At 39.1% G+C, this 27,322-nt stretch overlaps 1 protein-coding gene across 1 annotated transcript in view; it reads right to left on the reverse strand.

Annotated features, from left to right (window-relative positions):
• Positions 1-27,322, reverse strand: part of b4galnt4a (beta-1,4-N-acetyl-galactosaminyl transferase 4a) — a 156,943-nt gene that overhangs the window by 32,765 nt on the left and 96,856 nt on the right. Inside the window, exons 4-7 of the mRNA XM_023284670.3 lie at positions 24,172-24,267; positions 21,560-21,650; positions 18,773-18,873; positions 8,767-8,834 (exon numbers count right to left, since the gene is read on the reverse strand). Of these exons, the coding sequence (XP_023140438.2) occupies positions 8,767-8,834; positions 18,773-18,873; positions 21,560-21,650; positions 24,172-24,267 (356 nt within the window). The remainder of the gene's footprint in view (positions 1-8,766; positions 8,835-18,772; positions 18,874-21,559; positions 21,651-24,171; positions 24,268-27,322) is intronic.

The following is a 27,322-nucleotide window of genomic DNA, read 5'->3' on the forward strand; positions in this document are numbered from 1 at the left end:
GCATGTAAGTGAATACATACATATTATGAGACGAGCACTCAGCAGTGAGCAGGTGCAACATTCAGCTCATCTCTGTGCTAAATCAGTATTCCTATGATGTTGTAAGGAAAGAAAAAACTCACTATACTTCCCTCTCTCTAAATGCTTGAGTCTCGTCACCAGCTAATAGCCAGCAGTACTTAAGTGATTCAATTATAGATACTGAAAGATCCCACAGTGAAATAACTGGTCATTCTCCACTAGGTTTCCCTCACTGTTGCTAGGAAAGGCACAGTTAACTCTCTCCTTCCAATTACCATCGGCCTTCAGACGTTCTTTGTTAAGTCATGCTTACAGAAAACAAACGGGAGAATCCGCAGTGTGTCAAATTATAAAGGGAAGAAAGATGTGAAGAAAAAGAGAAAAGCAGGAAAAAGAAGTAAAAAGCAAGAAGGCAAGGACCTGTCATATGTTTGCGAACACACCGGCAATGCAGAACACACATCAGCGCCCACATGGCTGTGGAGGACTGGGCGTGAATGTCATTTCCTGCAGTCCGTGAACTGAATGCTGTTCCTTCAAAATGCCAAATGCAGTCGGAAAGATAACTTTAGAATCCACCTTTCACACCTCGCCACACCACTGTCAAAATCTAGCTGGAGCCGTTTTTTTTATTTTCAGTCATTACAACTGAAGGGGAAAATGGGGAATCTTACCACAACAAGGTCATGTTGGAAAGAAGCAAACGTAAGTTATACATTATTTCATTGACATTTGCTTTTTCTGAATTTCTTAAACTCTGACCTTAGTCTTGTGTTGATGAAATTCACTCATTAGTTTCCAGAATTTTGTCAAACATTATTTCTTCTAATCTTCAACCGACTGTCAATCACGTCCCAGTTTGAGCTACTCTAAAGGATCTAAAATCCTTGACGTTGGCATCGAACTAGCTCAGTATGCGATTCAGTTTATAGAATTTTAGCAAATGTCAATCTTCCTGGTGTTGTCTATACAGCCCAAGGCTCCGTTGGCTGTTTCACAGAGATGAGATGGTTTTGACAGGGTTATCTGGGTTCCTCATCTGACTACTTCACTGTCACTCATCAAGCTGTTGTGACAGCACCTAGCAGGCACTGCCAAACCATCACTTCACAGATACGAGCAGAGGTGGAGACAAAGAGTTAGACAGACAAAAGGGGGACACTTTCAAAATGACACCGGGATTATTTTTAAAAGTCAAGACAACAGATTCTATCAGCAACAAAAAATGAGTTTTTGGTACTTCTTACTTAGAATCAGTCCAGTTTGGATGTTTTCAAGCTTGTTTTTAAAACTGTGGCCTCCAGAATAAGTTATAGTAATATTTTCCAGTATCAATTGATGCATTTTTTTCCTCTAAACTGATTAATCATATAAATAAGATGTCAGAAAATAGAAAGTAATAGCATATCACAACTCGTCAGACTCAGACCCAGCAGATTCTAATAAAGAAGTTTTGGTTTTTCTTACTGAGATTCTGTGTAGTTTGGTTGTTTTCAAACTTGGTTTTGAATTTTGGCCTGCAGTAAAGATTAAATTACTATTTTCCAGTAATATTTAATCTTTTTTTTTTGTCTAAACTGATTAATCATTTAAATAATAACATGATACTTTCCTGGAATCAAGAGTGCTTTTGTCTGTCTGTCCAAAATGCAAATACATTCATTCTACTGTGACATAAAACAGAAAATCAAACCATTTCTCATATTTCAGAGGCAGTTAATTTCCTATTAATCAGTGCTCTTTAATCACTGTTTGTTTCTGCCCTACGGTTTATTATTATATACATATAATAATGTGCCAAAGATGAGCATGCCACCAGGGATTTAAAATGCTGCTTTTATTGTTGGTACTGCATTTTTATTCGATGATATCCTTCTGTAAATTGTCACATGGTTCAGTTTTAATGAGCTGGAGACACAAAGGAGAAGTGAAAGAAGATGGAAGAGAACTTTGAAGACAGAGAATACTAATACTCTACATCTTCAAGGTTTAAATTTTAGAATTAGAGCACAGGCAAAACTACATCCCTCCTAATACACACAAACACAAACACCACCAGTGTGAGTCATTGCCTCCAGGTGGTGACAGCCAGGTGGTGTGGCTGACTACCAAGTCTCTCTAACAGGTGTACTGGTCCAACTTTCCCGTCCATCCCATCTATTAAAATTGCCACCTAGGATGAACTTTCACCCTCCCGTGGTGACAGTAAGGCCAGCGGGTGAGAAAAAGCATAATTTGCGTCACTGAACAGCATGTCTCTGTTGCACTGTAGCACATTCAAACAGAAAGCCTTTACGCGTTCCTGCTTTTTTCCCTGTTACACCTTTCAACTCAATCCTGAAATGTAAATACTATTACGACTCCAGACCAAGCGAGCAAGAAGGAGTGGGAGAAAGAGAAACAGGGAGAATGTGAGTGGTGGCTGATGGGAGAAATGTGTCACAGTTCAGTTCAGGGCAGGGTAGTCCACCTGAAAGCCTGAAATGCATTCATCCAAGAACCAGAGCACCCACATAGGGACTACCAGCTGGAGGTTGGCTTGAACTATATATACATACATATATATTTGTATGTTTGTATTGCATGGCATGGAGACCTCCAACAGGCAAGTGAAGGGGTTAAAGTGAACCCCTCAACAACAATAAGTTTCGTTCCCTGACAATATGATTCAGCGCTGCAGCAGCCATTAGTCACTGTTCACTCAACTCCACTACAATCTGCTGTACAGATCCAATGAACCGAGACGTATAAATAACCACAGTCCAGCGTGAGAAAAAAAAAGAAGAAGAAACAGCCTTGCTAACGTGGGAGTGTCTGTTGTGTTTCATTCTGCTCTCCTCTGTTCAATAACATTTCTGAAGGCTGCTCTCTGTTTGGTTGTATTCTGTTCTGCATCAGTCAGCGCCATTCTTTTATGCTCCATTTTACTTTAGCTCATTTCATCCAGTTCTGGGCCCAATATGATAATAACTAGGAACAGCAGCGCAGTGTGAGAGCTGTTTTAAATTGCAGCTTTGATTAAGGCTTTGTGCAGAACTTAACTGTGGTAGAATGGAGTCTGTAAATAGGCTCAAATGGCCCTGAACCTATTCGCCACTAAAAAATTGCACCCGAGAATCATGCTGACAAGGGCCAGCTATAGTCTCATGTTTAATGACTAATAATTTTCACAGTGGCTTTCCATCCATAAAATTGAGTGTAATATTCTAGAAACGCCTTAATCATTCCATTCTGCTCAATTATTTCTTTATTTTATCAGGTTTACAAATGTTTGAAATTACCAGGTGATAAAATCTGCCTCATGACTGATTATTATTGCTGCACACATCCTCTGATGTCTTTTTTTGTAAAAAAAAGAAAATGATATCTTGTTCTGCTCTGTACTGCTAATTTGCTCATTTCAGCTCTATCCCATCTAATTTGAAGAATACCTTTTCATATGAATGCATGGCAATTTATCCTGCTGCACACATTCGCTACTTTTAGAAGCATATCTTGCTCTAAACAGATCAAGTGTAAAGGCGTGTGCTGGATGCGGATTGCGCAGTGAGAGAAGATGACAAATAAACCGCCTTTGCTTTAGGGTGTTTCAATAAAGTCATTAGATGCACAGAGGAATTTCAAATGGCACGGTATTTAACAGGCACACGCACATTAATGCACAGAAGCATGTGTTAGCTTGCATGCAAAAAATACAGAATATGTTCTCTTACGGACGCCCACACACAGAAACATCAAGCCAGATTTTGCCTAATTATCCTAAGCTTGACTTTCACGCCGTTTTTGACATACTTCCCCGAAAACAAGTGGTTGCGCGCAGCTATAAAATAAACACAGATGTGACTTTAGTCATTAGCCCCAAAACCCAACAAATTTCCCAACTGCTTCATCTCGGCTGGAAAACATTTCACTATGTGACAGTGAAAAGTGAATCACTTTACACATCAAGGAAAGGCACTATTAAAAGATTATGAGTGGAAGTAGTGGGCAATAATTGGTGTGTGCATATATTACGGCCGTATCAGTGCAGTGGGGAGCACACAGCATGCTCTCTGCAACGCCTCACCTTTGTTTTTAATGACCGCTTGCCACCGCTATCCTGCAGTTTCCACCCAGGTGCCAAATACATAATCTCACACACACACAAACAGGTTACAAAACTCACAATGTCACACCCAAATTTCTCTGCTGCACAACCTTTTTAATGTTGCTGTCATATTCTGCCTCCACGCTTGGTTGCTCTGTTGTTGTCTTGTTATTGTGGGAGAATGCAACACACTTGTCAGACAGGAAAATAGAAAAACTTTCAACCGCATCCTCCTCTCTCCATTTCTCTCTCTCTCCTTCTTCATTATTTGTCACCCCTCTGTACTCCCTTGTAGGCTGGTGTGCCTGCTGTGCTAACCAGACCCAGTTCATCCTACGCACCAAGAAAGAAAAAAAAAGAAAAACACTTTCCTTGCAGCATTAATGAATACAAATGTATTAAGTGTAATGGTTTTAAATTTATTCTGTCACAAAAACAACCTACACACAACATAGATGCCAACATATTCATGAAGCTGAGGAACAAAAACACGTAGGCACAAACCATGAACACAAACTACAAAAAACTAAACAAACAAAATGTGCGAGCACATACTACAAGGTGTTACGCACAACAATTTGTGTGTGTGTGTCTATCACCAAATGTCAAATTCTAAAATTTCTTAAAGAGGGTTTTCCAATATGAAAAATGTACCACATATGGCATTTACTATTCTTAGAGCCACAATTTAGGGAAGGAAAAATCTCCCAGAAATAAACCTCAGGAGGAGCAACAGAGAAACAATCCCTCATCCTGGTTGAACTGACATTATATAGATGTTGTGCGTCCAAAACTGGGCAACAAAATGAAAATTATAGACACACATGAAGAGCAGATTTGGACGGATGTTGAGGAGCTTCCAGGTCAAATAGACTTCCGCAACGTGACCGTCCACCACGAAGACCAGCAGAGAGAACACACTACACAAATGCACAAAAGATACAACTGTGTGTGTGTGTTTATAAAAAAAAGTCTGGTTTTTGATGAGCACTGGCAATTTTCTTTCAATTTTACGCATCTTAATTGTAAATGGTTTTGATGAGCTCTTAACAAATGATTAGACCTCGGAGGAATGCAATGAGTCAGACTGAATGAACAGCAATTTAAAAATAATACTGTAATCAAGACAAATAATGTGCTGTATTGTATATCGTGAAGCATATTCACGGAATGTGTTTTGTCTCATTTGGTTTGCACAAACAGGCATAACTTATTTTCAATGCTTGCTGTATTTAATTGAAAAAACTTTCTAACCTTGGGGTTTAAATCTTATCACATATGCATGTTGTGTGACACTTCCAGGATTTATTTTTATTTTCTTAAAATCTTCATGAGGAACTTGTAATAATAGTAGGATTTAAAATACATCCAGCAATGAAAATCAAACTTTCAAATAAGTCAACATATATATGCCTGCAGACATATGATGAGTGAATAAGCAGTAAACTCCATGGCTTGGCATTTCTCCCTTAAAAGTGCAGTGTAACAGTGACAGGCTTAAAAAAAACATGGATTCAGACAGCCAGAGTTTTATGTGTAACAAATGAGGATGTCCGATAATATTGGCATAAAAATGTAATATCGGTCAATATTGTTATTGGTTTTTTTGCCTATCATGAAATCCAATATAAGGAGGAGGGAGGGAGAGTGTGAACTGTTGCTTGAGACAATTTTTTTAAAAATGGCATAAATATGGCATGTTTTCCATAACTTAAGTTGAGGTAGTTTTCTTATTCTGCACAGACAATGTTTACTTTTGAAAGCCTTATGGCATTTGAGAAAGCATCCAATGGGGCATCACAAAAAAAATTAGGCATGATGTGTTAATTCCACGACAGGAGATACGTGATGGTACCAAAAATTTGTTAAATAGCCCACATATATCGGTATCGGTTGATATCGGAATTGGAAATTGAGAGTTGGACAATATTGGCATATCGGTTATTGGCAAAAAAGCCAATATCGGACAACTCTAGTAACAAACCTAAAGATCAATCTGGTCAACTTCTTCAGAACTGGTTTATGATTCCAACATATATATGGCACAACTTGTTATTGTGTAGCGTGAGGTGGTTTTACAGTGTTTGAGCAGAGCTGTAGGTGAGCTGGTGTGCTTGAGCTGCAGCAAGTCGCAGAGAGGTGGGTAGAGAAAGAGGCAGGGACGTCATAGATCTGCATATTCTAAAGGGAGACACTTGTATAGTTACATCTAAGACATTTGAAGGTAGTAAGGGATAGAGCTTAATGACTAAAGATGTCATTTTAAGGCCCAGAAAAGAATTTTAAGGGGTTAAATCAATGACTGAAGTAGGACTTTGATGCTTTGTCTTTTGCATCATACTATGGAGCTGTGTTCAGGAGTATTCAATTCAGTTAAAGTCTAAAATTTCATCAGCACCTGTGTAAAACTAAAACTATCGAGTTGCACTGTATGCCTTTGCCAACTAATCCAGCTGCAATTTACATCCATGTCTCCCCAGACTTGACTTTTCACCTTTTGGATATAAAATGCCGTTACTACATCATTTTATTCTACTTGACAAGTGTGAAATTTTGCCATAATGTAGGATTGGACAACCCAAAATCTAATGCCTCTGGCTTTGGCCGTTGCCGGGGCGGAGGCATAAAAAATGACATTAGATAAACGGCCTGTGGGATGGGAAAAATCAGGGCCTCCGATGCGTGTGCTGTATTTCAGAAAAATGCACTAAAACTATGGCTTCAGTGTTGGCTCTTAAATCATTGTAATATTCCGCAAGTTTATCTCATATTGTAAATTCAGTTATGACCATGATTGAACTTACATTAGTGCTATTCAGACCTGATAAAATGCTCATTTTTCAGCTGAACACTTCCACACACTGTCATCAAAAAGGTCCATTTACACACCTGACCCACACTTCTATCAATAACACTGCATGACCAACTACATTAGTAAACTATCACTACTTATTAACATTATCTCAATGGCAGTTCGGGCATTTAAACATATAGTTCAGAGTGTTGTGAAACCCTTTCATGGTCCCATTTGTTTTATTTCCCTAGTTGGGCTGTCCGTTAGATCACCGTTATCATTTATCAACTTTCAGCACAATTTTATCATGTTGATCTGATTTCATTATACTACTATTCATCAACCAATTTGTACCATTTATAGGGGCTAAAATATTCTGAGCCTTAACACACCACTGAGTGAGTGTGTGTGTGTGTGTGTGTGTGTGTGTGTGTCTGTGTGTGTGTGTGTGTGTGTGTGTGTGTGTGTGTGTGTGTGTGTGTGTGCATATGAGTAATTTAGGCCACCGCTCTACAGCTTGTGCTTCATTCAGTCAGGCAAATGTGGGAACCCAAAGGAATAGCATCACGGTTTTTAGGATCGGTTACTCTTGCATAATCATATGAACTGAACAATGACTTCAGCAGCAAACCGGCTACAGATCAGCACTTACATTTAAAGGTATATTTTATGCAGGCTGCCCAAAGCAATTAGCGAGAAAGATGTGTTGAATCTGAGAGGACTGGATAGGTTACTATCTTCTCATCTTACATTTAGTGAGTGCGCCCTTTCAATTGTTACGATTCTCCACAATCAGACACCAGCTGAGAGCACTTTTTATACATTATGCTAATTCATGCATACATGAAGGAAGGCACTTAAATACACATATAGATATACACAGAAGAGACATAATCTCCTGTGTCCAGCGAGCACTTAAGCCATCAATTTCCTCTTGTATGGGAGCAGTAAAAGTCTTCGGAAGCAAAGGAGCCGACTTTATAAAAGAGGCAGTAGACTGACGTGAATGAACACGGAGCTTGAATGGTCCAGGCTGCAATCCAACCCTCTGAACCCCAGAACTCCCTGGTGGGTTTGAAAGGCATGTTATCTTTTAAAATTTGCCAAAATTAGACCATTTATCATCATCAAATGTAAGCTAAAAATCCATCAAAGCCACTTTACATGTCTCTTGTCACAATTTGCCAAAAATAAGCAGGTTGCAGAAACTAAATTCAGTAGAAAACAAAATGTTTTGTGCTTCTTAGTGCAACTGTGAAGCCATTAGTGGTTCCCATGCGACCAACAGTGACATGACAAATGTTTAGGGATTTTTAAGCTAAAATAGGCTGAACTGCAGGCTGTGTTTAGACAGAGCAAATAAGACATAAGCCTGAAAACAGACTAAAAATGCAAACGATAACCTATCAGTATGTCACCATATTTCTGTTATTGATAACACCCATGGGCACTTGGAAAAAACTGTACATATTGATTCCAGGTTTTTAAATTTTTCTTAAACAATTAATTTTTTAAAAATCTACTTTTTTATTTTATTCATGTCATTATTAATGTGCCATACTGCACGAACAACATTTCTTAGTTCTCTTTCCTTGTAGTCATGGTTTTCCTGTTTCTATAGAGGTGCAAGACTTTATATTGCAGTGAAATATGACCCCACAGTCAGTAACAGATGCAAAAAATGTCCAGAAATTGCTTAGCATTCACAGGTAGAGAGACAATTTAACAGAAACAAGTACAAGACCTGTCCAAGAACATGCTCCAGTGGAGGTCTGCATCTGTGCCATTTTTTGGTCTCTGTACCGGTCTGACAGTGAAATAAATTCACCACTAAGGTAAGTGTGTGGCCGTCACAGGTACTTACTGCACGGACTTGGAGGACTGGGACCTGAACTTGCTGAACTCGCCTGGAGCGGTCCATTCTGTTCCCAGCTGCAACACACAAGACAGGAGACAGAGGTCACAGGTCAGAGAGAGGGAGAGGAAGAGAGGCAGTGCACAAGTCTGAGAGCAGGATGGCAGCAGAAACTGTGAAGCACAAGTTTGGAATTCTTCTTCGACATCAGCTGTGAGCCAAAAACACCAGCTTTGTGATTATTAGGTACTGACAGAGACTATATTGGAAGATATACAAGCAGGATTACAGTCCCAGTTAGCCGGTGGACCTTGTCAACATGTTTTAAATTCAGAAAACAGAAAGGTCAATTGAAAAGGATACTGCAAGATTCCTGATGGTCTTCTTTGTTATGACAGCAGCACAAATGAAGAATAATTCGGGAAAACAAGATTATTATGTCCTGGAGCAACAGGGAGGGTCAATCAGAAGGCAACTTGTGATGGGCAAAGTGAGCAAACAGATGAGAATTAATGACTATGAACAGACAGAAAATGAGAAAGAGCGATTCCCTGCCAATACTGACTCTGAGAAGCCAGCTCATCTGAACCCCTGGGGCTTCTGCTTTGGCCCTGCGGTCGAATCAGTGCCCATTCATTTCCTCAGCAAGCCAACACAACTAATTAGGGCCCCTGCTGCTGCTGATCCATAATGAAAGAATACAGCTAAGATCACAGTGGGCATGCCTTTAATTGTTTGTGCTGGCCACGCTTCCGGCCTCCAAACTGGTCAGAATACATTGTGGCGTGTGGCGGTGACATATCGCTGGAGCCTTTCAGCTTGTAAATAGCTGCTGATCCTCACTCTGGGTACTGTGATGTTTTCACAGAGAGAAGCACACACACTGTGAGGCACACCTACAACACACAAACGCGCATATATATGAAATGGCAAGTGTACAATGGCACATCTGAATGTGTTTGCTGGCATCAGAAGAGAGCCACTATGGGGAGAAAAACCTCAAAGCCAGGCAGTAATGTCTGTCCAAAACTAACCAGGCCCATGGCAGTGCTAACGCCTCTGAGAGTCTCTGTGAGGCAGTTGGCTGGAGAGGAGGAGGACACAATGTACGCTACTGTGCTTTCACTCTGAAGCCCACAGCAGGCTGCTGCTCTAGTACATTTCCACACCAACAGTCTTTGCACATATTCCTCCTCCAGCACATATGAAGGAGGAACGGTAAGAGTTAAGTCACTGGTGGAGAAAATTTAAGAAAAAAAAGAGAGGAGGGTAGAATATGAAGCTAACTGAGCTCTCACAGAATAACTTACTAAGTTTGCATTAAAGATGAAAATGACTCTTTCAAACACATTAATGCTCCGAACCCCAAAACCCTCTGGCAGGTCTGAGCATGCTGTCTTTGAAAAACTGGTAAAATTACACCATTTATCATAGCCTGAAACTGTAAAAACAGAAAAAAAATGTTGATTTTTCAGCTTTCTAATGGTCTTCAAACTACCAGGCCTCTTAACCAAATCTAAGCTTGAAATCTAGATGTCAAAATCACTTTATTCTGCATGTGTCATTTTAAAATTTGCCAAAAATAAACCATTTGTCCTAATCAGATTCTGGAAAAACAAAATATTCTGTGCTCCTTCATGCGACCAAGAAGACATGAGTGACTCAGCTGTGAGCAACGGTTAAGTGGCAAAAACGCAGGGACTTTTCAGCCAAACACAGCCTGCAGTTCAGCAGAGACGAGACAATGATATGATGAGAGAAATACGGAAACAAATTTAAAACACAGCCAGTAGAGTCACATTATTATTCCAGTATCTGTAACAGCTGTGGGCAGCATGTTGATTTCAGAATTTTTCAGTTTTTGTAAAAATAAATAATGACAGACAGCCAAGTTTTATTTTCTGTGTTTTGATGATTTATAGCATTCTGACTATTTTTGAGTTCTGTCTGCTTCTGGTCATGGTTGTTCTGTTTCCATAGAGGTGCAGGACTTTATATTGTGGTGAAAAATGAGCCCACAGTGAGGAAAAATGTAACAGGAAACTGCTTGGGATTCAGAGCAGTTGAAATATGTTTGACATTCAAACAACTGCAACAAATTACTTTACATCTGGATCTTAGCATAGCTTCATCAAAGGAGCCATTTCATTTTTCTATCCCCATCCTTTTCAGATTTTGTACACTAGTTAAAAAACAAGCCCAGTTCCCTTCCTAATAAGCTAAAGTCTGACTTGTTAATGTCACATTCTACACAATGAATGTTTGACAACTGTACAGTTATGATTTTAAATATCAGGCAGTTCAGTAAAACAAGTTTACTCTCTTATTAATAGACCAACACTGCAACCTGTTAATGACCTGCTGATAAATTATCACAAAACTCACGAATTTCCTCAGAAAGTAACCAACCTTCAGTCAAAGTTAAATAACAAGTCATAGTTGAATGCTTCTACACCTCAGCATAATTTTAAGTCTTTAAAAGCAGAGAAAGAGAAATGCTGGGACACTGGGAGTATAGAAAATAAACTTAACAAATAATGCTTCTGAAAATGTCTCAAGTTACAGCACTTCTACATTTATCTTCTTCCTTCTTTCGGGTATTTTTCCTAACAGAGCTGCTGTTTACCCAATAAAACAGACAAAACATTCACCTCAGCAAGTCAGGCTATCTACTGCTGACTCTAAATATGGCAAATCCTTCATGTAAAAAAGCCTGTGTGTGTAAATTCCCCAGGGAAATGAAGCTACAATGGAAGACAAAAATTGAAAATACCTATGAACATAAATTTGATCTTGAGATAACTATTAAATTAAATACCACTGCTTTTTCTTTAGGGTGTACAAAAATGTTCAATTCAGAAGGCAGCACTTGCTTATATAACTAAGATTCTATTCATCAACTTTTGACCTGAGAATCTTGACTTCCTAATGTAAAAAAAGACACGTACAAATGAATCATCTTGCAAGTACAGGTAGTAGAATTTGTGCATTTGTGGTAGTGGTATAGGAAATGTCGTGATAGTGGCTTATATTATTCATTTATTCACTTATATTACTCAGTGAAACAAACAGTCTCTGCTCCACAAGGTTAAAGCTAATGGAAATTCATAAAGATATGCAGGTTCACATAGGAGAAAAGTGTCAGGGAGCAAATCTTTTAAAATTAAAGGCTGTTTTTCTCTTTGTGTTCATTGTAAGGTGGTTAACTACTGATCAAAGACACTGTTCCAAGGACAAAACACGTGCACAGACTCAGCTCCTCACAGATGTTCTCCAAGGTGCACATGTAGTATAGACATGAAGCAACACACCCACACACACACACACATGCACGCAGACATGTTTTCACACTGGAGGATGAGTCACTGCTTATTGAGAGCAGCATCTCCCTACCAGAGTAGGCAGGAGGTAAATCAGAAGGCAAGCAGCCAGAGAGTCATGAGGGGCAACTCACACACCGACACACACACTCCTCATATCTCACATCTTAAAAACACACCCCCTCAATGAGATATTGTCACATTTTGCTTTAGAAGTCTCCTCTGAAAAACCAACCAGGGAACTTTGTGATGCAGTTTCTTAAACTTAAAGCAGTCAGAGAGCCCAGACATATACCAGCCTTAGCCTGAGATAAACTCTGACTTTTATTGTATTACACACAAAGACACACACTGTGCCTCGGTGTGAACCTCACCCACATCTGTAGGTACCTTGAGAAAACTAATTTCAGATGGCCACTGGCCCTGAAACACTGAAAAGTGAATCACAAAACAGGGTCGACAGATAAAAGAAATTTGAGAGTGCAGTGGAGCTATTGAGACATTACTCCTCTTTCTATCAGCTCTTTTTCTTCGATGCAGTCTTTTTTTCCCCTCCCTGTATAAAAACAAAGAAGTAATCGAGAAACAGGTGACCTGTAATATACCTTCGGTTCTCTTATTCAGTCTCACCTTCAGTGTGTTTGTTTTACTTTTCAATTTAAACGTGAACTGCAAAATTCCGACCACTGAAAAATACTGAGCACCTTTGGGCTTTTGGAAACATTTTTCATGTGGTTGTGCAGCTTGTGTACGAGGATTAGAGGACAAACAGGCATTCCATGAGAACAAACTATGAACTAGGATGGATACGGTTGCTGGTTGTTTTCATGCAGCTCAAGTATGCTGGAAAAAAACTGGAAAACAGGAAGCCTGGCATTTGGAGAAACCTTTGAGAGAGGAACTTTGATGCAGGGGTAGCACCGTGCTTACTGAAATCAAGACCACAGTCAGTCTAGCAGCGCAATGACCCTGACATTGTACATGATTGACCACTAACACATTCAAATGGAACAGAACGTTTATTAATGCTTTCACCCACAACTGTAATTTTCTTGCTATAGCATGCAAAATAATCCTCTTTGAGAAAGGTCTTTTGTATCTTAGAAAGCCTGAAACTACCTACAGCAAAAAAAAAAAAAAAAATAATAATAATAATGAAAGAGCAGAGGTCTCCATACAAAGACTCAGGCAAATATTTCACAGTTTATCTCTAGGATAGCTACTGAAAAATACATGATAAAGTATATTTTTTAGAAGGTAGAGACTAGACAGAAAAGTTTAATGAAAAATATGATAGAATGCAGTGATATATAAATATGATTGGTATAGCATAACAGTTTCCAACGACAAACATGGGCTTGTATCCACTTTTAAGCACTTAAACTTTACATATCACACGTGCCTGTTCATGCAACACTGCTCCTCTCTCAAGTGATCCCCTGCCTACCACTAATCAATCTGCTTGCACACATGGTAGACATTTCTGCATGGTACACTGTAACTAATTAATTAGCTATGGCTGCATTCTATTTAGGTGTGTCAGATTTGGGGCCCTCACTGCTACACTAAGCCGCCATTAATGGCATTAGTTCTTAGCATAGCTCCTAGCATGAACTAAAGTCATTAGTTAGAGTTACTCTCGCAATAACAGTCTGCAGTGAAAAAGTTTATTCATCATTATATTTTACTGCAATTTAGAAGAATGCTGATAAATCATCCACTTTGAATTGAAGCCCCCAGGAGAAAAGACATTAAAATGATAAATGTCGCAATATTTATTTAGTAATAGTGCATTAAGAGTAAACCAAGTGGTAAAAATGTCAAAATAAAAATGGGTTTAAATTTTAAAATTTTTTTTTTTTTTGAAAAGATGAAGAAAAAACCTTGACTTCAGAAATACAGGCTGACTACAACACTTTGGTCCTTGCATAGACAACTCTGATTAGTGTAACTGGTCTAATTATAATGAAATTAATGTTTAAAAAACGAAAGAAAAACAGGTGCTTCCCTGAAAGCACTGGCCTCATTAAGCAGGAAAACTTGGTGCTTTAAGGTAGAATGCTAACAGCGTTCGTGACACAAGTCCATTTGAGTGATGTGCCAGGTCTGGAATGGTGTTTTTTCCCTCTTTCAAGGTAATCGCCAATTTAATTTATTGTAGTCTGGCATAAAATCAACCTGCAGATGCTTCAAACAGGCTACAGTCTAGTAGTCCATCACAATTATCTTCATGTCTGTTTTCATCGTTGTCAAAGTTGCATTATCAATGGGTGGTTATCCCGCTGTTGGGGTAGCTTGAATTGAATGTTCTGCACACGCTTGTGTAACTGTAACAGGAATACAAGCAGACCTGGACATGCTGCTCGCTGTGATGGATTGCCTGTCTCAAGCAGGATTAAAACTTTAATCTTGGGAGTATCTATTTTCTTCCCTGTTGACATCTTTCCAACATGGATAAGTGGATGTTTGGGAGATTGGAATTTCATTGGAACTTCTGGAAAGAAGGAAATTTGTTATACGCATGTTGTGGTTTTCAATCCAGAATGCTATTTATTATTTTTGGACAGGTACCTGGTAGAACAACAACTGAATAAGCTTTTTTTTTTTTTTTTTGTTCTGCAGACATTTTGAACATGTGTTGCTAAAAACTGTATTGAACGAATGACGTGTTTCAGTTAGTCATGACATATTGAGCATCTCCTTCTGTGAAACGCCAAAGGAACTGACCTCTTCGATCCATCCTTTCAATCAATATGGGAAAGTGAACGTTCTGTTTTCTGATTTTACATCTAAACTCCCCAATATGGTTGATCTGATTTCCTTATCAAACGCTAGACCAATTTTACTCTCTCAGTATCAAGCTGAGGTAAACTTAGCCAGGAAATGGTGTCTGCTACTAAAACGGTGACAAAGTCTTGTCTGTCTGAGAATGAGCAGCTACTACTGCTGTGTCTCTGCTATTGATCGCACCTCCCTGACCCAGTTTCCTGTGTGTCTGAGAGCGTTTGTCTGTTTGTGTCTGCTTTTTGAACCAGATAGAATAGGTATCACAGCATACACGACGTGTATCACTTCCGGCCTGCGCTTCACCAGTGCATAAACACACACAAACACAAGAAAAACTTGCACACATGAGCGCTTTGCTTCTCATGAGTCTCTCTCAGTATGAAACAAGCCCTGGTCTGGTTCTGTGGGAAGCTCTGCGGGAGCTGTCTGGACATTCTGATTGAAGGGAAATCTCATTACAGATTAGCTGTGGGCAAAAAATATGATTAATACCAAAGCGGGGCAATGGATGATCCTCACTCACTTTAAGTCCATTTGTAAGTGGACAGATAATGTCCCAGAAGCAACTTCCAATAAGAACCTTCCACTTGTTTCCACTAGCTTCACTCCATAAATTGACCAGAGGGAGCTGGTTTGTGTCATGTGTTTTAAAGGAACTATATGGGGTCCATAGATAGCAGTTTCACTTTTCTACAAATGTGTGTGTGAGAGACAGAAACACATCTTCCCGGTTGACGTCATTTATTGCATTAGCGTGTCCTGCTGGGAGATATCAGTCACATCCAGTGCACCTTTCATAAGCTCCCTACAAACTGCTGACAGTGGTCTCCATGGAAACGCCACGGAAGCGCTTCACCTGCCTACATTTTTGTCCCATCGCAGTTAAATGTCTCATGGCTGCAGATTCCATTTATAGCCAGTTCACTATTGAGGATGACACTACTGTGACTACTGACATAAAGCAGCAATCCTTTAAAATACTACGTGTTGTTTTGAGCAGTAAAGTCAGGTGATGAATCCCTGTAAAGCTCATCTGTCGCCTCCAACTTGTCCAAAACACAGCAACTAGGCTTTAATAGACGGCATCGCATCACACCTATCTCAGTTTCCCTCCACTGGCTCTCTGTTGATTTTAGAATTGATTCTAAGATTTTACTGATCCCTTTTAATGGTCACCAGGGTTTTGCCCCAAGCTACATTTATGATCTGTTGACCCCGTAAGAGCCTGGTCGTTTCAAAGTCGAGGCTTAAATCTAAGTGAACGGCCTGCCAGAGGAGATGAGGCTTGAAGAGTTAGTAACTTCTTTTAAATCACTTCTTAAAACCCGCTTTTATAGACTTGCTTTTATGTGAGGTTTAATTTTATCTTTAATTAGTTTTAGTGTTTTACTCTGTATTATTTCCTGTTTATTTTAGATGTTTGCTCTCTTGTTTTATTTTACTTTTAGCTGCCTGGTTCTTTGGTGTGATGTTGTCTTTTCTAATTCTCTATTTTTTTTTTTTTTTTTTAACTTTTAATTTTAACTCTCAATCTTGTTCTTTCATTTTCAAACTGCCTTGTTCCCTTGTTTGAGTTGCGTGCTAATCTAGCTAATTATTCATTTAATTTATTGTCATTTTTACTATTTATTATTAATTGACTGCTCTGATTTGTCTCCTATAGCTTGTTTGATTGTCTCTGTGTTGCATGTTTTAACTGTCAAAGCACTTTGTGAATGCTGTTCTTAAGGGTGCTACATAAATAAAACTAATATTATTACAAGCATTACGAATAAAAATAGGAATTACAGCCATAGCATTAGTATGAGCAAAGATAAGAAAATTATACAAACCTTAAAAAAAACTCACATAATATTGCACTCCATTGTTTTTGGAGTTTCTTTTTAGCTATCACATTTTCCCTGCAGATTTTTCTGGAAGCAAGGTTTCAACAAAAACATTATGCCAGAGGGTGAGATTTGATTCATTGCTCAGAAAAAAAAAATTACAAAACATCTTTTTATTTATTTTTTTACCTTCTGTGCAAAACTCCAGCAACAGCCAGAGCACAGAACAATTTTATGCACTTTCACCTTTTGAGATTTTAGAACAGAATTCCCCAATCTCAACTTACACCACAGAAAGCTTATTAAATCAAATCAAATTCCACATTTTAGTCCACGCTGCAGTCGAATTATTATTTGTCATTGTCTGTACTTATCATCGGTGTGCATTCTGAGAGAAGATTAGAGGAGCTGTCACCTGCAACAAGAGATAACAAGCCCTGACTTTTCTCTAAATGATTGTCTTTTCTCCAGAGAGATCACACTAAATACTCCCTTTGTGTGTTTTATAAAAGTATGATAACAGTACAACCTGCTAGTATAATGAGTCCTGCTAATTTTTATATGTTTAATCTACCAGTAAGAACAACAGATAAAAGGGCCAGCAATTATCTCAGTTTTATTAGGAGCTGTGAGTTATTAGAAGCACAAAAAAAGAGTGAAGAAAAGTTTTAGACTACTTATTAGGGCTTAAAGTCTTAACATGAGGCTCGGCAAGAACAGTGCTTCTCAGATTAGCAAAGCGCTGCATTATGAGTTTAGGGTGCAAATTGGTAAAGTGCAAGGATATGAGTGCATGAAACGCTAACTTATAAAAGTTGTGCAAAAATGTAAATAGTTCAGCCAACAGGACAAAGTTTTCAAGTGTTTTATAAGCTTTCTTTTCCTAAAATCATGCAGACCAAATGGTCTGAGGAAAGGAAAGGAGATGAGATTTTTGATTTTTTTTCTGTGAAACACAATGTATCTCTGAAGACAAGGAAACGCCTGCCTGTCAGCGAGCGGCAGAATGAATGATTCGGGGCCATAGTGCTGCTCCTCTGCCATTACCTCAATGATATTTCTCCACTGCTAAATGTCACATCAATATTCTCTGCAAGCTAATTAATCTCGGCTCTCGTGGAACCTGGTGACATCTCCCATCCTGTTGGAATACAGATGGCACCATTGCCGGACCTTTGCTCTTAACACATATTTGCTCCGAGTGCTCGTACAGCGCAGTTCAAACATTGCGCAACCTCGTGCATCCTTCCCTCCTCTAAATCTTTCAGTGGGCTTCAATGAGAAAACTTTATTAGCGAAGGCAGTAGTGGCACAGCTTGACTTTTATTCAATTGCGGGCAAAGGGTACCTCAAGGATAGCCGGAAAAGAAAAGTGATTTTTCACAGGATGTTCTACAGGAGGATTGGAGCCTCCTGTATTCTGAACCGTGTGTTGGGGGTGAATTATAGCCCGAGTGTTAGGAGGGTGACATGAGGTGAGCGGGTGATTACTAAAGAGGAACAAGGTCAGATCGCTCCTTGTTGACTGCTAGAACCTGATGCTTTTACTAAGAATTGATGTGAGCTCACAGCAATATTAACCTAATAGCTTGTGACCTCTACATCCCATTATTAACTACATTTCAAGTGGAATATGTTTCAATCCAAATCATTGTTACATAGCTGTCAATGAGAAAAAGGAAATCCATTAAGTCACCCTCTGTCTGAAAAACATATCAGATAATAAAGTCACTCTGGAGTCTAATGATGAGAGCTCCACACACATATTGCACTGTAAAAATAAAGGAAAAAAGCTTTCCCAGAGGTATATATTATACAAAGTGATTTTCCTATTTAAGTCATGACATTGCGAAGTTCAAAACTATTTAGGCCTCGGGGGATTCAGGTTCTTCTGCAGTAAAAGGCTGTTGCTAAGCAATGTTAGATAAAACCAGGGATCGTAGTCACAGTCTTGGAAACATGTACTTAGTGAATCATAAAGCATAAATAATGCCAGGAACCTGTTGAGCATAAGTGGAGTGAGTCTCTTTCTGTGTTTGGGATATTGTATTATACAAGACTGCAGCAGAGATTAGTGCTCACCTGGCCCACATAGACCAGCAGCCTGGCATTGAGAGGACTCTCATCAGGACTCAGCCAGAACTCAGAGTTATCATCAGACGATACAGAGAACTGGAAGTCACCTAGAGGGGAGAAAACAAGATCAAAGTGAGTGTGAGGGGAAGTAGATGTGTATGATTCCAGATAAGTAAAATCAGAGTGTCATCAGACAGGACATGACCTCAAAAAATAGACTCTTGGGCAGAAAAATGCATCAAGAATTTGATGCCCAGACTGCCCCGGGCAGTAGTCAGAGATGACACATTTGGTTATGGTGATATGAGGAGGAGAGTTACTGCAACTGAATTTCCAATCCATATGTACTGACACTGTGAAAGCAAATGATTCAAACCAGAGAGAACAAAAAGTAAACAAGCAGCCAGTATTATGTTTCAGTTAAAATGTGGATACTTTCAGAGTGTTAACAAACTGGCAAATTTGTCTGACAAAAGTAATAACACTAAGAACTGCAGAAAGCTGGTTTGCCCTTAGCTGCTGCACACCTTAAGCTGTTGCCTGAAAACCAGAGTTTTCTCCTACAAAACCTGAGAGAGCCGTCTGATAACATTTTCTCATTTTTACATTTGATATCAAAATGCTTATCAGAGCCATTTCATTTAAGGTTTAGAAGAAGATCAAAATCCTGGTTGAATATTTATGTTATCCAAGACTTATCTTTACTAATATTACTACTTTCATGGTCAATCAGTCACCATTATATTCATTTCACCATCATATTTAAACGTTACACATTCCTCCTAAGATCAGAATTTAATCGAAACACTGTCTACACTGTGACTCTTCGGTCGTTAAGACAACTGTCAGGTTGTCAGTCAAACATTTGGCAAACATTACTGTCATCACTGCATATATTAAAAATATTGTATTCAGCTTATCAGAGTTATCATACCATTTTGGAGATTTAGGTGACTAATAATGTACTCTTACTGTTAACCTGGGTGATTTTCAACTGCAAAGCACACACGACTTAATTACTGTTCAGCTGCTGAAAACTGTTTCGTCCCCATCAGGTTACAAAATGCAAATATACAAATATACATATATAGTTAAATATACTGTCAGATTCCTGTACTTCACCATCCATGTAGGAAATCACCTCTGCAGTGGGGTTTCTCCTTCTCAAATCATCAGTTTTTTAGAACAATTTCTGCTCAATTTGTCTGAAACTTTTATACCCTAATCATACCTGTTCAATCAGCTCAATAAAATAACGCTGCTTTTATATTATGTGATCAAGTATGTCATATTAATATGTGTTCTATATGCTTTGTTTTGTATTATTGTGACACACAACTACATATGGGTCAGAAAATGTAACTAATCGACTTCTGCATTATCAAGTCTTTTGTTAATGTCAAAGATAGGACTTTCCATCACAGTTAACATTTTTATTATATTTCATCTCAATCATATTAGGAGACTATTTAATGCACTTGTCAACATCTGGCAGATTTGGAATCAATTATACTATGACAAATAACATTGAAATTTTCAGGTTTTTATCTTTAATAGCTCCTGGGATATTGTCATTTAAACATCAAATTTCAATGTGGGAAAATAGCACTGGAAGTGGGTTGACAATTTGAAAAAAAAAAAAAAAAAACCCATAAAACATTATTTAAAAAAACACTTGATATATCAAGTTAACATTTCAGAGATATTTTTTTAAATATACAGAGTTTTTGATAGCATTGAGTGAAGCAAATGAGAGAAGAACATGCTGAAGGCCCCTGATGATTTTTAGGAATAACCCAGTGTCAGATGATGAATGAGTGGACGATGAATAAATGAACACTGAATAAAATGCAACAGTGTTAACTTCTAAACTCTTTTCTTCACTTGAACACGGGCTCTTTTAACATTGCAACTGTGTCCTTGAGGATAAATCTCTATTATCACACATTAATGGTCTACCTTTTGTAGATAAAAATGAAGTTTTTATTTATCTATTTCCGAGGTGAACTGTGGTATTGGAGCTCTATTGAGGTTGGCCTTTTTTCGTTCAAAATCCATGCACTTAATTCCTATAAGCTGACCCTAATTAGCTGTTCTGAAACCAAAACTAAGCTTCTCATCTTAAGTCAGAGTTAAGGGTTAAGATTTTGTTAAATCTGCTTTCTGGAACAGCTTCCAGGTGAGTGTAACTGTGCTGTTATTTCATCTTTCTAAACACTGCCGTGAGGAAATTAGAATGAGGAGCTTGTGCCAGTATTTTACAGTATATTAAGGAATTCTCCAAAGAGATACATTTTAAACTACACAAATGTTACTTAGTTAAATATAGGCATAATTTCCATTTTAGACATACTTGTACTTGGCTGAATATAAATGCTAAAGGTGAAGGGCACTCGTTAGAGCTCACACTGTGCACGCAGGATTTTATGACCTTTAAAGCATCAGCCGGAGAGAGCGATACGACCAGCAACAGCAACATGGGAGACCGAAGTGAACTGTAATCTAATTAATAACTTCATATTCTGCAATTTGTGTAAGGGCACTTGGGCATTACGGCTTGTCAGTTTCCATAGCAACTAGGCCGGAGGGTAGGGCCGTGAGGTGACAGAAATAAGATTTAGCTGTGAGATTTCTGGCATTCAGCCCTAATAAAAATGTGAATATCCACTATGTTAGTGGCTCCGAAGCTCTCGGATTAAGAGGGATGGGAAAATTGTCTACTCTCGTAAAGGATACATGCTCCGAGGCCCTCAGCCTCAGATCGGGAACTCTGTAATAAAATAAGCTAGTTACCATCTCTGTAAGGGTGGAGGAATCCAAAGATTCTCAGGCCATAATTCTTCCACTTTGGAGCCACTGCCAGCTTCTTCACTGTGGTTCTGGTCTGCAGTGAGAAAGAAGGAAAAAATGTTATCGTATTTGCAACACTTGGTTCAATCTAAAAGCAAAACATATTGCATAAATCATTGATCTAACTTCTGTCTTGTTTATCTAAGTGCAGCCATATTAGAGTGAATTACGAGCGACTAATCTTACATTTTGTCACACAGAACACTGCAAGAACAGTGGTGCTGCTTTAATGACATAGCTCCTTCATTAATCATTGTGAGCACACTGCCTTAAAACCTGGAACATGTGACCATGCAATCTCAGGCTATTAGCATGATATCATGCATGTATCGGGTTAAGTGCATATTTGATTGCATGTCAGCTGGAAACATTAAAATTCAGCCAGCGACGAGGTTTTCAACCAACTCATGGACCCACTTGCAGCTCAGTGTGTTAACTAGCACCTATAGGAAGAACTCACACATCACTTTACATTTTCAGTCATTATTATCATTCATTATTTTTAAGTTAAGCCACATCACTGCTTAAAAGCTCTCTGCTCATTTTGTTAAGTTCAGTAGAAAACTATGCAAGTACTGTACATCAGGGTAATACCTCAGCAGTCTATTATTCACCACTGAGTTCTTAGATTATTGGTTCTGTGGCCTTTGCAGTCGTTTAATATTCGTTTAACAATGATGTAACACATGGTAAATCATGGCAGAGATGACGGCGTTTTCAGTCAGCAGTGAGGGGCGTACCACTGCTTGAATTCATTATGATAGAAACTACAAAATACCATGTTCAGATAAGTTTTGTGGTTATTCTGATTGTCTTGTTAGTGACTTGTGAGTGAAACCTTCCTCGTCATCGATCATGACTAGTTAGAGCCAGTGAAACACGTAAGGGACAGTTGTAAGTGAGCCTATGACTGGCTGGAAACTGTGTGTAAGAGTCAATATGTAATTGAGGGACTGTTGAAGTCCATGGGATATATCTTGCATACATTTTTATTAAAAGTAAAAGAAAAAAACTCCTGTTTTTTATGTTCATTATGATCATGTCTTTACAAATTTCATAATTATTTATTAAGGAAACAATCACTTATTAATAAAAATGATTGGATATCACTAAAATGTCAACTAAATAACCTTTCGAATTTAATAACCACCTGCTAATTAGCTAAACAATAATAAAATGAGCTCATTCAAAAATTGTTTTGATTGTGTTCTTTTTATTAAGTTGAGATAATCATGACAGATATTTCTTTTTTGGCAATATATCAAATTTTATATGGAAAATAACAAATTGTATCTGTGGCCTAGAAGTCACTTTCAACTAAGTTACCCATTACAAAAACACCTCTCACGGAAGTGAGTTAATTCCAGATCACATGACCTGCTCCACATGATGTCATTTCCTCCTGAAGAAAAGACTGGCCAGACTCCAAGGCTTTCTGAGTTATTTAATAAAAGTAGTGTGTGAGTCGAGTGTGGATTTATGGCATGTCAACAGCTTTTAATACAATATCTTTATAACTTTCCATTTCAATTTTACTCAATTGTATATATAATATTTAGAAGAATCTTTCCATAAAAATGCCATGTGGTGTTTGGTTATAGGCGGTCGTGTTGATTTTAGGCCTGAAAACAGCAAAAAATGTCAACTATGATACCTGTCAACTATGTTACAAAAAGTTCCACAATTATATATTGACCCGTATAACCCTATCATGTACAAAAGAGAGTAGATGTTATGTCATATGTTGAGTGAGTGAGTAAAAAAGAGACTCAGGCAGGCAACTCTTAGTCATGACCGACCAGGACTGAAATGCCCCAGCTACTGGTGTAGTTTGGCCAGCAAACAAGTTAGTAAACAAATCCGAAGCCATTCTGCTCATCATTATTCAGTAAAGTTAGTTTCATAATTTCAAAATTTGCTGATAGACATTCATTTGCACATGTAATAGCCATTTCTGCTAGCAACAGCTGATAAAATCTATATGAAATAGCTGTTATTTCAGTCAGCAAATCAATGGCTATTAGGAGTTGGCCTGGTTGAGTATTGGAGCCGATATTCTGCTTTTTTCCTATCATCTGTATCGTTATTTTAAATCAATTCCCAACAAAAATCCCCTGCTTTGGCTTTGATGCAGCTGCCTCTCTCTATCATTTCTCACTTGGTGGTTTCGAGCAATGTCCTGCCCACAGCAAAATCTGATTAGTTATATGTCAGTAGAAATCATCTACCACCACTGAAAGATAAATGTTTTCTTTTATTTAAACATTTATATAGAAAATAGAAATCAATAAAGTCATTTCAATGAGGTTTTGGGCTGGAATGTATGTCTTTTACTGAAAATGTTCAGTATATCAGTTCTAAATATCAATGATCAGTCTCCTAATTAGAATAATCAATATGGTATTGGACATAAAAAAAAAAAAATCAGTCAACCCCTCACAGACTAAAAATGAAAATCCTGCCGTTTAAAACTAACAACTTCTTTCCCAGGTTCGTTACAAATTGTATGGAATTTGTTGTGCCGACTCATTCAACCCAACTGTTGTTCTACTTACGTGAGGGTAGAGAGGGAAGTGCAGGTTCTTTCTGAGTTGGGCTATAGAGGAGCCACACCAGTCCTCAAACACATGAAGGTTGGCCTGGCCCTTAAACTGCAAACACACAATCACACAAGAGAGGCCACAGGTTAGTGCACACAGTAGCAGGAGCATCAGATTTGCTATTAAATAGGAGATATATATCACTAGAGCTGTCATCCTGCCTGCAAAGACTTCAATTTGCACTGGTTACATATTTTCGTGCTGGAATGTATGGAATTCCTCTCCACCATGCAGGCAAAATGAATTATTGGTGAAACACGTGAGCGCACCGTGAAGCGTCATATGTTCTCACTGTCCCGAATAACAGACGAAGGCGACAGAAAGCTCATCGGGAGTACCAAGAGGGAGAGCGAGCCCAGAATGTCTGGAGCAGTTTGTCAAAGCTCATCCCCTGCCCATAGTCTGACATTTGTCTGAATTACACAGGGAAATCACAGGACACAGCAAGGACAGATGGTGAAACCAGTCTGCCTTGGGGTATAGTTTCCTCACACACACCCACACACCCACACACCCACACACCCACACACACACACACACACACACACACACACACACACACACACACCCACAGGTCTGCCCATATTCGAGCAGAGATGACTCTCCGATGACTCGTGTCAACTTGCACCGTTTCGATAATGATGTGTTTTGGGTCAAATACACTGTAAGAAAAAAAAACCCTCTACAGGCAAAGAGGGTAATTTTTCACATCCTTTCAGCACATTCAGATGCATGGCTGCCCATTTGCACACACACGTGCACAGTGCAGCTTAAACTCAAGCTTTAGGAGGTTGTCGGAGTGATTTAATGACCTGCAAACTTTTTCATACTGAACGATCAGCGAACTGTACCAACACACTTCCACATACTGTACACACATATGGGCATCCTTTAACGTGTGACAGCAGCCCCAGCAGGCGAGCACTGTGGTGCTGCCACAGATATTTAGAACATCACACAGAACTTGAGCAGAGAGCTGGCTTGCACCAAATGACTATGAAGCGGCTCAGCTGAGGTCCTCCGGTTGGATCAAAGCAAAAGCCAGCTTCCCTCACTTTGGCCTCACTTCATTAGTTAAAGGTGGGCTTTTCGGTGCGTGGAGTAGCTGTGATAGTCAACAAGCTGTCAAATCAATCAATCCAGAGAGCGAGAGGGACCTCATGACATAAAAACACAGCCAGCTGCAAATCCTGTTGTCATTTCATCAGTGGGATTAGAATGGGTGAAGCCTTTTCGGGGGGAAAACACCTCTCCGACTGCTGCTCTGCATCCGTGTCTACGTTTAAAGGAGTGAAAGATGGAGGGTGTCGTGCTCCTTCGGCGTCACACAGGCATTCTAACAGATGGCCTGACCCGGAGCGGTCCTTCTCATTTCTCTGTACGGTCAACTAAGTGCCCGGTGCACTGACAGCAGCACGGCGATTACAGCTCATGAATTAACCATGCAATGGTTTTGTTTTGAAAACATGTCATTCCATCGCAGCGGGACTCCTGATTTTAGTTCACATATTAGATTTATTTTTGTTATGCGCTCTCTTGCGGAATGACTGATTCAAATTTAAAACAGAGGTGGGGGGGAAGAGATGGGGAATTTTTTGGGGTTTTTTTGTGAGGCTGACAGAATGAAATCAGGGAGTCAGACAGATGGACGAGAATGCTTGATGTCTAAAAAAAATCAAAGGGAGAGGCAGAGCGAGAGGCATGGTGAGGTTAGAAGGATTTAGCAGACGGGGGACTAGTCCCTGTGTAAATATGCCTTATGTAAAGCTTTTAATAGATTTCCTGTGGGTTTTAAAAGCAAACCTTTTTCTGGTTCTCGTCCCCCTCCTCACCCCCTCTCCTCTTGTCAAATAGAAAATAAACGTTCAGCTTTTAAAGTCTCTAATTATTCACAGTCACATATCCCCTGTGCAGCCTGGAGAGGCCACGGGCTGTAAAGTCGGCGTTCTGCAGGGTGGAGGGCGCTGGTGTATAATTGGCTGTGTTTTGTGGATGACAGCAATGTGAGAGCTCAGACTGTGTTCTGGCCTTAACAGGGTGTTGGATATGGAGTCGGGCAAGAGGAATTTTTTTATTTTTTTTTCCCCTTTCCTACCAGAAACTCACCCATCTGCTAACCCTCGCTTTTGCTAAACTGTCCTCGCCTCACTCCTGTTATCTCATTTGACTTTTTCCGACAACGCTGCTCCTGTCTTGCCTCTTTCATAGCCTTTAGTCCCACTATCCCTAATGCTGTCTTTTCGTATGTCTGACCTCTCTATTTCTGCCTCTACGTCCGTCTGTGTGCTGCCAAATGCTGTCAGATTCTCTACTCTCCGTCTTTAGTTTCCCTGAGCTCAGCTGCTGGCTGTCACTCCACCCGGCTGTCTCTTACTATCTCATTTTTTGTCTTGTTTTATTGTGCGTAATAAAGTAATGCTCGTATTATCACTTTGTATAGCGACGGTGATTTTGCATCCTTGTGCTTTTTTTTGGATTGCCTGGTTCGTATCATATTGGGGCGTGGACTTTTCTATCACAAATCGTGTCTTTTTAAATGTCAGCTTTTTTACACCTTGTCAGCTAACACACTTATTCATTAATTGGCTGAAGAAGAGACAGAATGACTGCTGCTGTCGTTCTCACTATGTTCTTTTGCTCTTGTTTATTGTCCTCTACTCTTTAATCCAAAACCTGAGACAGGCGGATTCGGAAAGCCTAATTCCTTGTACTTGCACCCATTAAAAGCGGAGACTCTCCATCTGTCAGTCACAGTCATTGTGTGTGCCCTGGAGGTGTGCTTGGTTGCTTGTTTCACTTAGCTTGGGCGAAGCACTTGTGGTGAGCTGAGGCAGCAGTCGTATGTCCAAAGTGGCTATTAGCCGGGCTAATTTCAAGGTCCTGCAAGCAAAGACTACTTTGCTATGGTTCACCCATGTGTCATATATTCAATATTAGATATTTATGTTGTGATAGCGAGGCCTGTGCCAATGTAAACTCATTACTCTTTGTACATGTCTCACATTTTTCCCATACTTCAATGAGTCTCTCAGTCAGAGCACAGACAGCAGACCTAGAAATTATATAAACTGTCGAGAACAATATTTAAAAAATGAATAGAATATTT

Source organism: Amphiprion ocellaris, chromosome 3 (genome assembly GCF_022539595.1).
Source record: "Amphiprion ocellaris isolate individual 3 ecotype Okinawa chromosome 3, ASM2253959v1, whole genome shotgun sequence".
Classification (NCBI taxonomy): Eukaryota; Metazoa; Chordata; class Actinopteri; family Pomacentridae; genus Amphiprion; species Amphiprion ocellaris.